Below are 16,091 nucleotides of genomic sequence, written 5' to 3'. Positions count from 1 at the left end.
GCCTACCCATTGTTAAGGAAATCAACCCTGAGTGCTCACTGGAAGGACAGATCCTGAAGCTGAGACTCCAATACTTTGGCCACCTCATGAGAAGAGAAGACTCCCTGGAAAAGACCCTGATGTTGGGAAAGATGGAGGGCACAAGGAGAAGGGGACAGCAGAGGACGAGATGGTTGGACAGTGTTCTGGAAGCTACCAGCATGAGTTTGACCAAACTGCGGAGGCTGATGTGCTCTGCTCCATGGGGTCACGAAGAGTCGGACACGACTAAACGACTAAACAACAACACTGAAGGTCGTAACTCATTGGTGGAGCCTCTGTTGGGCGTGGAGAAGGTCCCAGGTGCCATCTAGAACCCGAGCTAGATGGGCCAATGGGCCGGCTCAATAGCAGGCGCCTTCTTATCTCCGGGCGCACCTGAGGGCGCACGCGCGCGCACCACTACAAGCGTGTATCCCTTAGAGCTCCAATGGCGTTACTCGAGAGCTATCCTTCCCCCAAGAGAGAGAGTTGGGTGCAAGGCGCATGTAGAGAGCCACACAATGCCCGGGAAGCTCCAGGCACCTGAAGTCTCCTCGCCCTGCCTCGCTGCCCTCCTCAGAAAGGCGTCTGAGGCGAAGAGCTGCCTCCGCGGAGTTTCCCGCCTCCCCGGCCTGCCGCCCCGCGGCGGGGTCTCCCCTTTGAGGCGGCTCCGCGCAGGCCCCGCCCCCTTCGGCCAAGCAGGCGCGAGCGGCGGGCGCAGGCGAGCGGCGCGCGGAGGAGCAGCAGCTGAGGCGCCTGTTCCGAGAGAGGAGGACGCCGCCGGGAGGAGTTTGCTCGTCTCCTCGCAGCCAGCCGGGGAAAAGCCAGTCTTGAAGGGCAAGCGGGGAAGTCGCCACTGCAGCCGCCAGCCGAGCCACCTGCACGCCTGCCAGACGCCATGGGTAAGAGAAGGGCTGCTTCGGGGTTTGGACAGCCTTCCCCTCAACCCCTTCAGGCGGGTGTGAGGGGGGCGGGACCCGAACTTGAGTAATTTTTGCAGCAGAGGGAACCTAAAACTCTCAAGCGCCCCTGCATTTTACCCTCTGGAGAAGCCTCCTTTCCTCTTATTGCAGATACTGGCTGGGATGGGAGAGGCGCTCTGCACATGCTCTTGTGCGCGGGGGTCTTTCTTTGGGGAGGCGGGAGAGAGGTGCTGAGCACTGGGAAGAAGTTGAGATCCTTGGGTCTTCCTCGGGATGCTGAGAGGAGGGACGGGACGAAATGCAGCCGAGGGAGCCCTGAGATACCAGGAAGGCTCCCTCTTCTCCCTTTAACTTTGCAGTAAGGTTAGAGCCCCGCTGGCTGCAGATCACCCTGCAGTGGAGTTTTGTCTGCTCTGTTAAAGCTTCTGACCAGACACAAAGCAGTGAGCAGGAGCAAGCTTAAGATGCATGCTTTGTTTTGGTACATGACTTCAAAACTGTAACATGACTTTAAAACTGCAATATTGCCCTGCATATAGTTCATGGACTCTCACACTCTTACTGTGTCCCTTTTTAAAATGGTAACAAATCAGATCTAATCTGCCTCTGGTGGGTTGGAGCTGGATTTTGGAAAGGGATGGTTAGAGGAAAGGTATGAGCAAACCGTTTCACCTTCTTGAGATCTTGGCTCCGGTGTTCGCTTTTTTGAATTAAGTGTGTCCACCCAGCCCAACTGAGAATTTATACTTGGCTATAAGTCATAAGTCCCGGCTTGTGTCTTCGTTTAGGCTTGTATGACTTTAAAGCCTGCTTCATTAAACACAATCAATAGATATACTCTGAAAGTCATGGACCGAGTGGGTGTCCTTGTGGGAAAGGTTTTGCCCGATCTTTGTGCAAATGACAACCCTCCCTTCTTTACATCTCCTTTTACTTTACATATCTCCCGCAAAAGGTATTTAACTACTTTTAAAGCTCTTTTGAGTTATTGAAATAACGATGCACTGGAGTTCAGTCTTGATGGCTAAAAGTATATGGCAAAGATTTCACTAATGCATTCCAGCTGTAGACTGCTTTAAAAAAAGTCATCTCAGGGATTTATTTTTTGGATGAAGTTGTGAGAATTAAGCACAGTATCAGTTCTTTGTGACACGTGTAATAATTTTGCAGTCAGCATAAATGTACTAATGCACTCCTGAGACACTGCTTTGCTTATGTGGTCATCAAATAAATAGGTACGGTATATAGTACATAGCATATGGAAGGTGTGGTGACTGACTTGAATTAATTGCAGGAAGTCCTTATTTAGTGAGGGCCCATTATTGCAGAGGGGTGGGGGTGAGCAGAGGTAGAGAAAGTGTGGCATACTGATCAGGAAGAGTAGGTATAGAAACTAGGTTAGAGATAACACCGAAGTGGCAGGAGAAATAGCCAAGAAAGTTTTTTTCCCATTGTGGTAGAGTATATTCACAGTGTATTTTTTATGACCAAAACTTCATAGGTGTCCTAACAGGAATTTATGCAGAAAAAAAATATTTATTTAGAGAAGGTCTTTAACACTGGCTGCTCAATAAAAATAAAAATAAGAGGAAAGATCTAGCTAAACATGTACGGGGGGGGGGGGAATCAACTGTGAATGCAATTGTGACCAGTTTTAAGGGGATTTCTGGAGTGTGGCAATACTTATAAGAGCAGTAAGTTAAAAAACAAGGTGTAAAAACTGAAATCAGAAGGGCTTAATTTGTTTGATTGTGGTTGTTATTGTGTCTTTGCAGATACAATTGAGGGAGGGGACCCTAATATTCTATTTTGGAATTATAAACTTTAATATGTTCAGGATATCTTGGTTCTCATAATAATTGGAATAATTGAAATTCAGCACACAGATGAATCTCAGACTAGCTATTGTATAGTTTGCTTACAATAAGATTTTTTGGTTTGGAAGGTTAAAATGAATTCCTTTGGCTCCTAGGTAGAGCAGAAGTTTTATAAAATGCTGACGCTTCAGATAAAGAAGACCAAGTTGCTCAGTTTTAGACTTTATATGACCCAACGAAGGTTATCAGAGCAAGACTGCTGTTTATCAGCTCATATCCCTATGTTAGTATCCAGATGTTTGTGCCGTGCATCTGGTTTTAGTTTAAATTATATGTCTATATGGTCTTGGTTGGTCAAAGCCAAAGCGGATGTACAGCATCAAATTAGCTGACATTCTCAAACTGCTTTATGGTTTCCACAATTCCTTATACATTGGGAATGAAGATTAGGCTCCTGAATTTCAGTGCTTACTTAACTTTGAAAGAAGGGAGGAAGGGCAGGCAGAAGAAGAACTGTCCCTTTTAACCTTGACAGATAGGGAGTTCACTCTCCACTCCAATGAAGTTGATGGGGAAAGTGCCATTTATATTAATCTACTTGTATTGGCCTTGATCCAGATTTGGTTATAGACAATTTAGTGCTTCTGGGCGGGTGCATGTGTGTGTGGATTTTTGCATATAAAAAAACTTATTCAGCCTGTTCAAACAGGCCTGGATGAGCAGTGTGGATATGGATACATGTATGTATCCAGGTATTGGATACATTTGTTGGGTGCACAGAAGTTTATTTTGCGCAAGAGCTCAAACAGACTGGCTTTGTGTATGGGTGCACGCAGTTTATTTTGCAATTCCAAAATGATACAATGTACTCCTATTAACTTCTTTTTTTAAAGCACGCTAAACAGTTTTGAAACTAGTTTCTGCCCATTCATCAAATATGGTTGCAAGCAATCTGTATCGCTTTGCCTCTTTGCAGCAGAAATGGGCCACTAAACATAAACTTGGATACAGGTCTCATTGAGCTGCGTGCTTAAGAGTTGAAAAGCAAAATTAAACATTGAACTCATTGTACAGAAGCGGGTCAGGTCTGCTAAGCAACTGTAGCCCATCCAAGGATATGCGCCTCTTAGTCCTAAGATTGAAAGATTGGCAATTGAAATGGTACCCAAACCATTAAGGTTCCAGAATGATTTTTTTATTGGCATCCTGTGCTATCTACTTAATTGCTCCTACACATGACTTGAAACTGATTAACTGTTATGGAATTTGGTAGGCCATTCTTCTACTGAGATTCATTAATGCAGTAAAACATTAAGACTTTAAACGTTTATTGACTGACTAAATTAAATCATGAGACTAGGGCAGTATTGAAGAATATTGATTAAAATGTGGAAGGGGGAGGAGAGAACCATAAAGAGTACAATCACAATGATAAGCAAGAGTTAGAGAGAGATGTGAAATGTTTCCTGATTATTGTTGCCATTTGTTCTGATACTGAATCTTAGATATCTTTGTTTTCAATTTATATGTTTAATATTACTTGTGGTAAAAAAGGATGTTTTTAAAGTAATACAGTGGTACCTCAGGTTACATACGCTTCAGGTTACAGACTCCGCTAACCCAGAAATAGTGCTTCAGGTTAAGAACTTTGCTTCAGGATGAGAACAGAAATCGTGCTCCAGCGGTGCAGCGGCAGCGGGAGGTCCCATTAGCTAAAGTGGTGCTTCAGGTTGAGAACAGTTTCAGGTTAAGTACGGTCCTCCGGAACGAATTAAGTACTTAACCTGAGGTACCACTGTATTATAACATTGATAAAGGGGGGGAACCCTCCCCAGATTACAAAAATAATTGCCAACCAGTTGGCAATCTCCCTTTCTTGGGCAAGGGTCATATTCAGGTGCTCCTGGAGGAAACAGATTTTTAAGATCTATTTCAATTGGGGGTTAGGCCCTGTTTTGGCACAGAAACTGCTTGGGTTGCCCTGTATGATGACCTCTTTTGGGAGAGAGAGGGGGAAAATATGTCCCTGTTCATTCCAACCTCTCAGCAGCTTTCAATGCCATTGGCTACGGTATCCTTTTGGAGTGACTCTCCCAAGTCTTACTTGGATAGTTGTTTCCAGAAGGTGATGCTTGGGAGTACTATTTGGCCCCATGGTTCAGTTTTATCCCTCATGCTGTACAGCATCTACATGAAACCATTAGTGGGGTCATTCAGAGTTTTGGAGTATATTGTCAGCAATATGCTGATGACACATAGCTCTAATTCTCCTTTACATCTGCAGGTGTGGCGGTAAATGTGCTAGATTGAGGTCTAGCCTCAGTAACAGACGGGATGAGAGCCAACCAACTGAAGCTCAATCTAAATAAGACAGAGGCACTTTTAGTGGGCAGTTCCCTAGAACGTGATGGATGGGGGTTGCCTGTTCTTGATGGGGTTACACACACTCTCTCTGAAGGAACAGGTACTTTTCGATTTTTTGCATCACCTAAGGCTCAGGTGGCTTCAGTGGCACAGAGTATCTTTCATCAGCTTCAGATGATGACCCAGTTGCACCCCTATGTGAATAGGGATAGCCTATCTTCTGTTGTATATGCTCTGGTAACTTCTAGGTTAGATTGCTGCAATTCAAAGTGCTGGTTTTGACCTATAAAGCCTTAAATGGCTCAGGACCGCAATATCTCAAGGACTGCCTCTACCCAAATGAACCAACCCTGACCCTGTGCTCATCATCTGAAGCTCTCCTTTGGGTTCCTTGTCCGTGAGAGTTCTGGAGGTGGCAACATGAGAATGGGCCTTTTCTGTGGTGGCTCCCCATTTGTGGAATGCTCTCCCCAGGGAGGCTCATCTGGCACCTTTGTTACATAACTTTATATGCCAGGCAAAAAACATTCCTCTTCTCCCAGGTTTTTAGCTAATTAAATAAGATATGGACTCTTAAACTGGGGTGGGGGTATGTTTGCATTTCTATTGTTTTAATGTGATAACAACAAAGGATAAAAAAGAAGAAACCTGATACTGTATGATCAGTTCTGTAAAGTGTACCATCAGATATTTGGACCTGGAGACTTAGTGTTGTTTTGACAGTTTTAGGCTCGATAAACAGCATTTGGGGGCAGTGACCTACGGTGGGGCAAGACTGGAGTCTTGCTTGCAATAGCATGTGAAGAAGATAAGCAAAAGGACTGCTGTCCAGAGCAGGATTGGAAGCTTCCAGAAACAATGTTGCTTTGGCCAGGGCTGTTAAAGCAACAGTCTTGATCTTTGTTTTAAAACAGCAAGTTCTTCTTTTCTCAAAGGCCACTCTAAAACGTTTGTAAATGTTCCATCCTACCTGAAACTGTTACCGGTAGTTGCAATCAGAACATTTGTTTATTCTATACAGCCGTATCGTAAAATATGGGTGGTGGGTAGTGTACAGCTGTAAAACAAAATACCATTGTAAACAATGCAAATCATTAAAGTGACTTGTTAATCAATTTAAACACCTGCTGAGGCCTCTTGGCATGAAAGGGCATTCAAGATACACCTGAAAGCCAAGCCGTTTTGCCTGCCAAATCTCTGCTGAAAGAATGTTCCTTCCACAGCACAGGACTGGTGGCACTAAATACCCAACTTCCATTGGACTCCAATCAGGCCTCTGTAACACAAGTGTTCCTCCCAATGGAGCTCTGAATGCACTTCATCCAGCAGCTAATTTATAGAAGTCATACTCTTTCCAATATTCTTATCTACCTGGGCTATTGACTTGCCCTTCTGGAGCAAAGGGAGTTGGATAGATTTCACTTGGGAAGCTCAGGGAAGTGAGGCATGAGAGTTGGATGACATACTGTTTTCTAATACCAGTGTTTAGCTGGCGTAATTGATGCCAATAATTAGTGAGAACCTGAACAAGCTTTGATCAGTAAACCACATTAAGGAATGAGCAAACTAACAGGAACTGCCTAGTTATGGTAAGTAGTTACTTGATGCCTGATGTTACCAATTGAGGGGCGGGGGGAAGGACTCTGAACTCTGTCCATCTTTAAACAGGTCCTCAGAATGCAGTTTGAGCTGTGAAGACATTCTCAAAGCACTCTGGATTAGACTAGCCACCTCAACAGGAGCTTCAGTTCCAGACAGGTCCTCACGCTTTTGGTAGCTGTCCAGACACTTGGTTTACCTCTTGATAGATTTTGAATTATTAGGAAATTTCCTAACTGGCTTATAGACTTAACTACATCAGATGGATTTTCTGACTCTCATGCTTGTTTGTTTGAATACTAGATCAGGCAAGCCACTATACACTTTTGGGGTTATTGTAGCCTTTGAGTCGAGGGTAGGCAACTCTTTTCAAGTTGCCCAGCAGTTTCCCCCGAACTGCTGCTGAAGGAGCATCCAGACTTCAGAGCTGCACCTCAGTAGTTCCCTGTAGACTTTTGCTGTGCCTCCCAGAGGTTTGGATGAAAAGCAGAACTTAGATATGAATGCCACGCTAAAAGCAAAAAGGACATGGATATTTCAAGAGAAGGGTGTTTTGTTATAGACTTCGGTGGTGTCAATAGATACACTGGCAAACCTGCCTTGTGCATGCAAATACCTTTTGCTGACAGAGGATTGTACAACACAGCTCCTCCCTCTAAAGCAGGCTTAGGAAGATCTTGTGCCAGAGGAATAGTTGGATCTGGCTGCTTGTTAACTGTCCATGTGTTACTAACTTCCATCCCAACTCCTCCCTTTTCAGTCTAAACCCTGTTACATGCCTGAGAAACAATCTTGTAGCCAGATTCCTTGGCGTGAGACCGACTAAGCTGAATGGGTCTTGAACACTGGGGTTTTCATAAGAGAAGAGGAAATGAGCAGGCCAGTTCCTCCCCCCACTTTCAAAGGACATAGCTGGAGAATACTAAAGAAAAGTTGATTATACAAACATCAGCTCTCTGCATCTCCGTCTCTTCTCGAAAGACTAATGCCACTTTTTGCTTGAGAGAGAAGATGGCACACATTTTTTCAGCAAACTTTTGAAAAGGTAACTTCAAGAAAATCAACTAGATAGACCTTTGGCCACACTGCTACTGTTGAAAAGTAATGTTAGTTACAAACTCCATGAACAGCATACTTTTAACTACCTGCAGTTAGGGCTCCAACGTATGATTTGAACTGGGAAAAGAAAGACAAATCTGTTTGTGTTTAAACTGTGCTTTCTTCTTCTGAACAGCTGGAGGCAAATCCTGAAAGAAAAGCAGCTCTCTTTCTTCCTATTCAACTGTACATTTTGTCCAGGCAGGATTAAAAACCCTTTGTGAGACACAGTAATGGTCAAATTTGATTAGTATTGGTCATTATAGTTGGCTACATTTCAATTGTGGGATCCTTTGGTCCAGTCCACGCTTAAATCCTTGCTTTTCATATGCATACTTTCCCCCTGATGAACTTAAAAATATTAATTGCTATCTCTCTTTACCTAAATAAATAATACATTGTTCTTGAAACTTTTATTGTGTTTTTGTTTGTTTGTTTCAGATCTCATTTGAATGATAAACTAAGGGAACCAAGCATTTATTTTTTTTAAAAAAATGTCTGTGGTTTTTGTATGTGAACTATCACACAACTGATTCTTTTCTTACAATGTAGTGAGTCATAATACGCTTTTAAAGTTAAGCATGAAAACACACTGGACTGTATTGTTTAAAATATGAGAGATCTTGAACTTGCTTTGATCAATGGTTCCTTGAATAAGTTCTCTGTTCAAGTCGGATGACAGAATTTGACACTTTGGATTGTTTTAACTTTAATATATATCATTGTCCTCTGAACTTTCTTAGGTTATTTTGCTTGCTTATGGAATAGGAAGATCATAGTGAACACTTGTTCTAAAGTACTGTACTAAAGAATTCTACACGTTCATTTTTTAACGTTCTTAAACTGAGCCTAAATTCCATTGTGTTCAGTTCATGCATGATATCTACGTTCACATATCAAGTCAGCACAGTTACATGAGCACCCACACTGTGGGATAGCTTTTACAGCTTCAAAGGGATGCACGGTGCTGAACTCACAAATGTGAGGAAGGAAGGATAATATCTAATAATAATATCCTCTCCTAACATCTGTTCACATCCTTACACACACCCTTGAAGGTTGTCCCCATCTTGTGGAATTCTGAAATCTAATCTAATCTATGCATGGTCAGAACGGGCCACGCAAGGAACTCCCTGCCTAACGCTGGGATCATTGTTGCCCTTTTACTTGCACAGTAATGTTGATACAGAACAGTGATGGCCAACGTTGTGCCTGTGAGTGTCTGTCGGTACTTCCTAGGGTGCCAGAGAAATATCTCAGCAAATCCACAGTACACAAAAGACTGGTGGTTTTTGATTTTTTTTTTGCTCCACTCCTGACTCTGAGTTGTGATGCTCCTGCATTAAACTTGTCCACATTGGTCTCTTCTACTCTGAATAGAGAGTAGCTGTTAAGTGTTGTGGAGCAGTGAGCAATGCCTTTTCTCCACTGATGTGGGGACAATCCAACACCATTTTGTAGTTCTGCCTCTCTTTCAGATGTGGCAGTTATTGTGTTATGCCACAGATCTCATGGCAGCCATTTTGTGACTGGTGCCCACGGCGCTCTCTCAAAATTCCAGATGTGTCCACTGACTGTAAAGTTTGCTGACCCAGATATCAACCTGCTATTGAATAAGACTCAAGAAAGATGACTTTGGTTACTACTCTGACAAAACAGAAAATAAAAGGAAGGATGATGAGGGACACTGTACCTCTGAAAAAAATAATAGAGTGTAGAACTGTCTCCACTGCTTAACTTAATGGAGGCTATAGTGTGCATCACAGTGGCAATCAGATTGTCTGTAGTCTAGATATTCCAAGCAGTGGTCTTCAATGAAGATTCAACAGAATATAAATTGGAGTTGCTCTAGAGACAAAGAAACATAAATATCTCTCCAAAAAAAACAACAAACCCAAATCCAACAGATTCATAAGTTCCTCTTTATTTTATTTATACAGACTTAAATCATTGTGTAAGTTTGAAAGAGAATAAATTAATACAGAGGATAGAAAGCATTGCCTTCCCAAGTGTGACCTTCAGTAAAGTTTTCATTTATAGATATGTTGGCTTCCTGAGCATGTCATCGTTAGAGGTGACCTGTTCATCCATGGAATTGAATATTAGCACCTTCTACCTTTAGTCAGAAAGGTGAAAAACATAAAATTTAATATAAGAGAAAGTGACTTACTGTAGCGCTTCATAAAAACGTGGCAGTTCCCAATCCCGTGCTTGCCACACATCTACTAAGCAGTGAGGAGATTTGAGCAGGGATCCTCTGCAGTTTCCCCATTCTGGCTTTTCCCTAGCTAAGGACTCCACCATCTGCTCATCAAATGAAGAAAAGCAGATTGGGAGGGGGGGGTTGCGGGCAAGAAGTGGTGGCAGACAAGAAAAGGGTTCTCCATCTTGTTCCACCAAGTGCAACTCCCCAGCAAGTTTATCCATTGCTTCCATTTTGCACTCACGCCCCTTTTAATTTGATCTTACAGTGGGCCTATATGCAGGGATTCTCAAGCGGATCTTAATGTCAAGGCAGAATGGTCTATATGTGCATGCTTGCAGATCTACCTTTACCAGCAGCCAATGCAGCTGGTAAAAAAGCAGGTCAGAATGTACATCTAGAGATGGACTTGTCTCTGCACCAAGTTGCACTCAGTGGAATGTCTATTCACTTGTAACTATGCACCACTAGAGGAACCCACAGTATAAACAACTGAAATAAAAATTTTAAAACTCTGCAACTGACACTTTCAAAGACACCCCCCCCTGCCCACCTCCTCTGCCCCTCTCTCCCAAGTTGCAATTTTGCTTGTTTATCAAAAATGGAATGGAAATCATGGTACATTCTGATGAAGCATGGAAGTACCAGCCTGATGCTATATTGAGGTTATGTTTGTGACCCAACTTTCGGGGGTTACAATGCCCACAGCACAGATGTCTGGAGAGTCCTTGTTGATATTGGAGAGTGTGCTGAAAAAAGGGGAAGAGATTCTGGGGAAACAAATGCAAAGTTTGGTATAATCCTGGCAGTAATCCCCCCCCCCCCCGCTTAGATTTCAGCCAGCCAATGTTTATAGGGGGGCGGGACTTCTTGAATAACCCTTTGCAAAAAGGTTGTCTGTAAACTTTGTCGGCAATGCTAATCTGAGGAAATTAAAGCTTTGCTTCCCTGTGATGTTTGACACCTATTCACTTCTGTATAGCTTGACAAGATGCCAGTAGAAAGGCATCAGTTGTGCAGAAATCCATATCTAAATTTTATTCCAAAAGCAGTAATCTGTTTTTCATCTTTGGGGAGTTGTTCCCTGCTGTGATTAGGAAACAGAGTATAATTCCTACCATATATGATTACTAGATCTTGCAATAAGATATCGTAATTATTGCCACATCTTCATATCCATTATTTGTATCTCACATTTTCATTCCATCCTTCCTCCAAACAGCTCACAACAATGCACATGCATGGAGGTTGCACTTATTCTGACCTCACAAAAATCCTGTGGAGGAGACTAGGCTGAAAGCATGTGACTGGCCCAGGTCAACCACTCAGCTGGATGGTAAATAGGGACCAGATTTTCCTAAGCCATGGACACAGTGACTCTTATATTTGTGACAAATTGAAAATAAATATTGGTGGGAGTAGCTGCTGATGGAAGCTCTGTTTAGGCAAGTACTACTCTTGTGAATTATCCCCATAAGATATATAACAAAGGGATCTGTGGTTTTAACAGCATTATTCCATGGAGGGGGAAAACATATAAGCACAGCTGGAGCATGGTATTAATCTACACAACACAGGCATATTGAATTCAGAAGAGCAGACTCGTTTCTGTGTATGTCAAATGGATTTCCTTTAAAACAGTGTACTAATGCAGCTGTCCATTTCAGAGGCAGCAGTACAGAATGTAGGATTCAGATTTCCTCCTTGGGTGATTGACTCACAGCTGACGCCCCTTGCATAAAATGCTGAGAGAAGACAGTGCTTAATTGTACCATTTTGTGGGAGAGTTTGGGTGGTCATATTTTGACTTAGTAAGTTGACATATGAAGAAGCCTCCTTGCTGTATATGCAGCACCCATGTGTGAAGGGGTAAACCAACTAGCCAGGAAATCTTCTTTTATCTTTTAATTAGAGTTTCTTGTTTTGTCTGAACCAGGAAACTATGGTTAACAGCTTTGCAATGAATAGACTTCAAACCATGTTTGAATATTCCGACTTGTTCTGAAGTTGTTGGCCATAATTCCCTGGTTTATAGTTAATGGAGGACCTCCTGTTTGCTCACTTGTTCAAATGGAAAAGCAAAGAAGCTTTGTGTGCAGCTGAAAGACTTGTTCATATTTCAGCTTATTATGTCATGCTCTAATAGTCCAAACATGGTCAGTGAAAAGCATGAAGCAAAGTATTAACTGTTTTTCAGAGCAGTCTGGGTATACTCATCACTGCTCATAAAAACAGAATAACTTTTGCCTGCAAATGCTACCTTCCTGGTGTAAAACTTCTTGCTAACATCTCTTCTGAAGTGCCAGATAATGACGTACTTTCACACTTGGGCATAGCTCATTCCTGCTTCATGTGGTTGATGGAGAGAAGCGCATCCTTGTTTTAACTTGTGTTAAAATTGTGTTGGCTTAGCTATGCTTGAGCAGCTCTGGAAACTGTATCCCATGGTGCAATTTTTGCCAGTGGAATTGAGGGTGGAGCCAGGTCACACTTCGGGCCCATCCATACTTTTGCTTAATGTGGATTGTCCCTACATTAATTCTGGATGAACCTCTAACTTCGCACAACCCAGATTTTCACTACGGGACAATAACATCTGGAAAGGAGGGAAAGTACTGTCACAAGACACCATTGAGGAGACATAGTTGGCCATTTACCCTGATTTCTCTCCTTGGTTTATCTTGATCTCCACCCTTCTCCCACCACACCACACCCACGTCCTCCTCCTCCTTCATGCCTTCTGCTTTTAGGACTTCTTATTCTTGTTTCTGGGAGCAATCTTTTTAAATTTCCAACTGGCTGATGATTTCAGCAGCTGGACAATTTTTTTTGTTAGCCCCCCTTTTAATGATTCTTTTTCACTTTTCCTAAAACCACAGGCTAGCAGTTGTGACTTGTTAGAGAGAGAGAGAGAGAGAAACCATAATCCCAGGTTTGAATATAGCACTTAGCTGCCTATCCCTTTCCTGGTTTGTACCCCACTCATACAGGAGAAGGCCTGAAGCTGAAGTGATCAGGCTTGCATGTGTGGTCAGTGCACCACATCCTTGGCTTAGCATTATGTGGAAATACTGCCATTGTTTCAGCATTGACCTGTGGAAATGTCCAAGAAGAGCCACAACACAGACGTGCCCATTGCAGAAATCTTATTGATGATATAAAACCTAGCTGTGTGTGGATGGAAGCACTTGGAAAATCTTCTAGTGGTCCAAATGCTGTCATGCGTCGTCTCTCTCTGTTTTCTTAAGAAAGGTGCGAGAGATATAATAGAATCAGGCATGCACGTTATTTTGCACTGCCCCTGGTATCAGACAAATTGATACAAGTTTATTAATCAGTTATTAGTAGGGAGTGGCATTCAGACATACCGGTACTTACTCAGTATGGAGATAAGATGGAGATAGTAGCCAGGTTTCTGCAACACACAATGAAGAGTCGTGAATGTTATACAACACTAACTTAAGTGTTAGGTGCAGGTTTTTGATGAGTGATTTTTTTTTGTACTGAACCCTACTGAAATCTTGTAGTAGTAGTAGTAGTAGTAGTAGTAGTAGTAGTAGTAGTAGTAGTAGTAGTAATATAATACTCTGCCCATCTGACTGGGTTGCCCCAGCCACCCTGGGCAGCTTCCAACAAATATAAAAACATAATAAACATCAAACATTGAAAACTTTCCTTTACAAGGCTGCCTTAAGATGGTACATATGCCAATAAAGATTTGAGAATATGAGTAAGAGATGTAATCAGTGCTTTGTTTCTGGGGTATACACAGTTCCCACCCCCCCAAAGGTTTAAAGTGTGGCACTTAATGTAATAACTTCATGGTGAGTACCGGCACTTTTTTTTTTTTAGTTGCAGTCCTTTAAAATGTTGCAGTAGACTCATGAGATGAATCTTACCTAACTGTGGCTTCTATCCATTCCATGTAATCTATAGAGGGCACCTAACTAATATTCGCTGTGATCTGGCAACAACTATTCCACCAGGCTATTGCAGATGGAGAGATGGGACTACAGGATCTCCGCATTGACTCAGCTAACAACTTTTAGAGCCTCTACTCCTTCAATTCTCCCCATTATAACAACTTTGTAACTAGGATCTACTGCTTCAGTTTGCTTTCCCCTCTTCTCCTTCCCAGTCACTTTGCCTTTTGTTTGTGCCTTCCAAGATTGTCTGATTCTTGATTTTTGTAAGATGCTTTGGGAACTTTTTTTTCCTTCAGAAGAGTGGGAGCAAAATGTTTTAAATATGTTGGCTGTTAACTTGAGTAAGTTATGTCAACTGGTTAGTTAAGTACATCTACTACTTACTGGCATTTCTTCAGTCTTTCACAACAAGTTTAATGAATTCTAAAGGATTGTAACCCACTCTGGAACCTTACAGTGAAGGGCAGGTAGTAAAATAAGTAAATAACGTAGAATGTGAGTGGTCCTTAACATATAGTATGAGTCTGCACCATGAAAATTGGCATTTTCTCAATGTGTATAATGATAATTTCTTTTGTAAAAGTTGCTCTATATGGAAACAAACATGCACCCTGTGACCCTTTTGATGAACTTGGAATCTCTTTATTGGACATACAAGCTGTATTACATATGATCAACATTTTTCACGTAATTACATTTGGGTATTCTGCCCATCAGGCTATTCCTCCATACCTGTTCTGACATTCTTTTCCCATCCAGTCATCTTCTCAGTTTAGAAGTGACCCACCTCACAGTTAAAATTAGTCCTTAATTCTCTTGACTAGTATATTCAGGAATTAGCTGGTTGCAGTTACAGCACTGCTTGATTTTTAAAAAGAAAAGTAAGCTGTGAAATGAATACAATCTTCCTTTATTATTACATCAGATGGGCAGAGTGGTACTTTTATTGAAAATGTAAAGTCTTAATAGTGACAGTTTGTGAGGGAGAAGCGGGGGGAGGCAGAGGTAATGGGCTGAATATGAGCAAATGCAGTTATTGGTACCTAGATGCCATTTAAATCAAGGCTAAAGAGTTAAGCCAAAAGCTGGCGGGTTTTGAGTTCAGATAGAGGACAATGATGAGGCTAATAGCAAAAATTATTGGAAGGAGCATGTAAAGCTTAGCACTGGGAAATAGAGTAATTTAAGTGAGGTGGGAGGCTTGGATAGAGAAAGGTAGTATAATTGTAAGAGCGAAAAGTGGGAAATGAGGACAGAAAGATAAGGGTGGAGATGGTCACGTGGAGTTTTGAAGGTAAGGACAAGAAGTCTGTGCTGAATGACAGCGTAGGGAAATCTGTGGAGGGGCATGATTTTGGCAATGCATATTTAACGGAAGTGAAAGAAACTGAGATGAAGGGAAATTTATAGTAGTCAGATCAGTGTTGACCAGAATTTTAGTTAAAGGGGATGTGGCAAAGTGGTGTATCTACCCCTCCCCCCAATTGTTTCAGGAAAAGCATCAACCTAGCTGAATCCCAGCCTACCCCCATCCTTACCTGTAGCTGCATATTGAGCATCTAGGTGGGACTGAAATGCATGCGATTTAGGAACATAGAAACTTGCCTTATACTGAGTCACTTCATGTATTTCTCTAGATGACTATTGCCAACACTGAATGGCAGTGGCTATCCAGGGACTCAGGCAGGAGTCTTTCCCTGTCCTGGTTTGGACATGCTGAGGATTAAGCGTGGACTGAATTTCTGCATGAAAATCTTGTGCTCTTCCATTAACTCATGTCTTTTCCCTTTGAGCCACAGCCCTGCCCTAATAAGCCCACCACCACCACCACCAAATCACAAGGGAGATTTGAGAAACTTCAACTGAGGACAGAGAATACCATGGAGGAGATGATATACAGACATTTATTTTAAGAATGAAGACAGGCAGACCTACTATCAGTGTTCGAAACTCCCATTGTTCTAAGTGCATTTTGCAACAGGGAATTTCATGAGTGCGTGAGCACTTTCTGAGCTCTGGGCGCAGCACTGCGCCTAAGATTTCAGATTAAAAGTGCAGAGTGGAAGGAAAGGAGGACCTTTTCCTGCCTCCACACTTCTAGCTACTCTCTGAAGACTGGAGAAGAGAATATTAGGGTGGT

At 42.3% G+C, this 16,091-nt stretch overlaps 1 protein-coding gene across 5 annotated transcripts in view; it reads left to right on the top strand.

The window, feature by feature from the left end:
* Positions 1 to 542: 542 nt before the first annotated feature.
* The window catches only part of GPM6B (glycoprotein M6B), a 107,401-nt gene continuing 91,852 nt past the window's right edge, over positions 543 to 16,091 (top strand). For 2 of the 5 annotated variants that reach the window (XM_083502074.1, XM_083502077.1), the window contains exon 1: positions 734 to 923. In XM_083502074.1, the coding sequence (XP_083358200.1) occupies positions 920 to 923 (4 nt within the window). In that variant the 5' untranslated portion in view covers positions 734 to 919. Of the gene's footprint in view, positions 924 to 16,091 lie in introns of all 5 variants that reach the window. The other 3 variants (XM_083502081.1, XM_083502079.1, XM_083502073.1) reach the window with 3 other exon arrangements.

The sequence above is a fragment of the Podarcis liolepis genome (assembly GCF_965112155.1).
Source record: "Podarcis liolepis genome assembly, chromosome: 4".
Taxonomy (NCBI): domain Eukaryota; kingdom Metazoa; phylum Chordata; class Lepidosauria; order Squamata; family Lacertidae; genus Podarcis; species Podarcis liolepis.
This window is presented reverse-complemented; position numbering and strand designations above follow the sequence as displayed.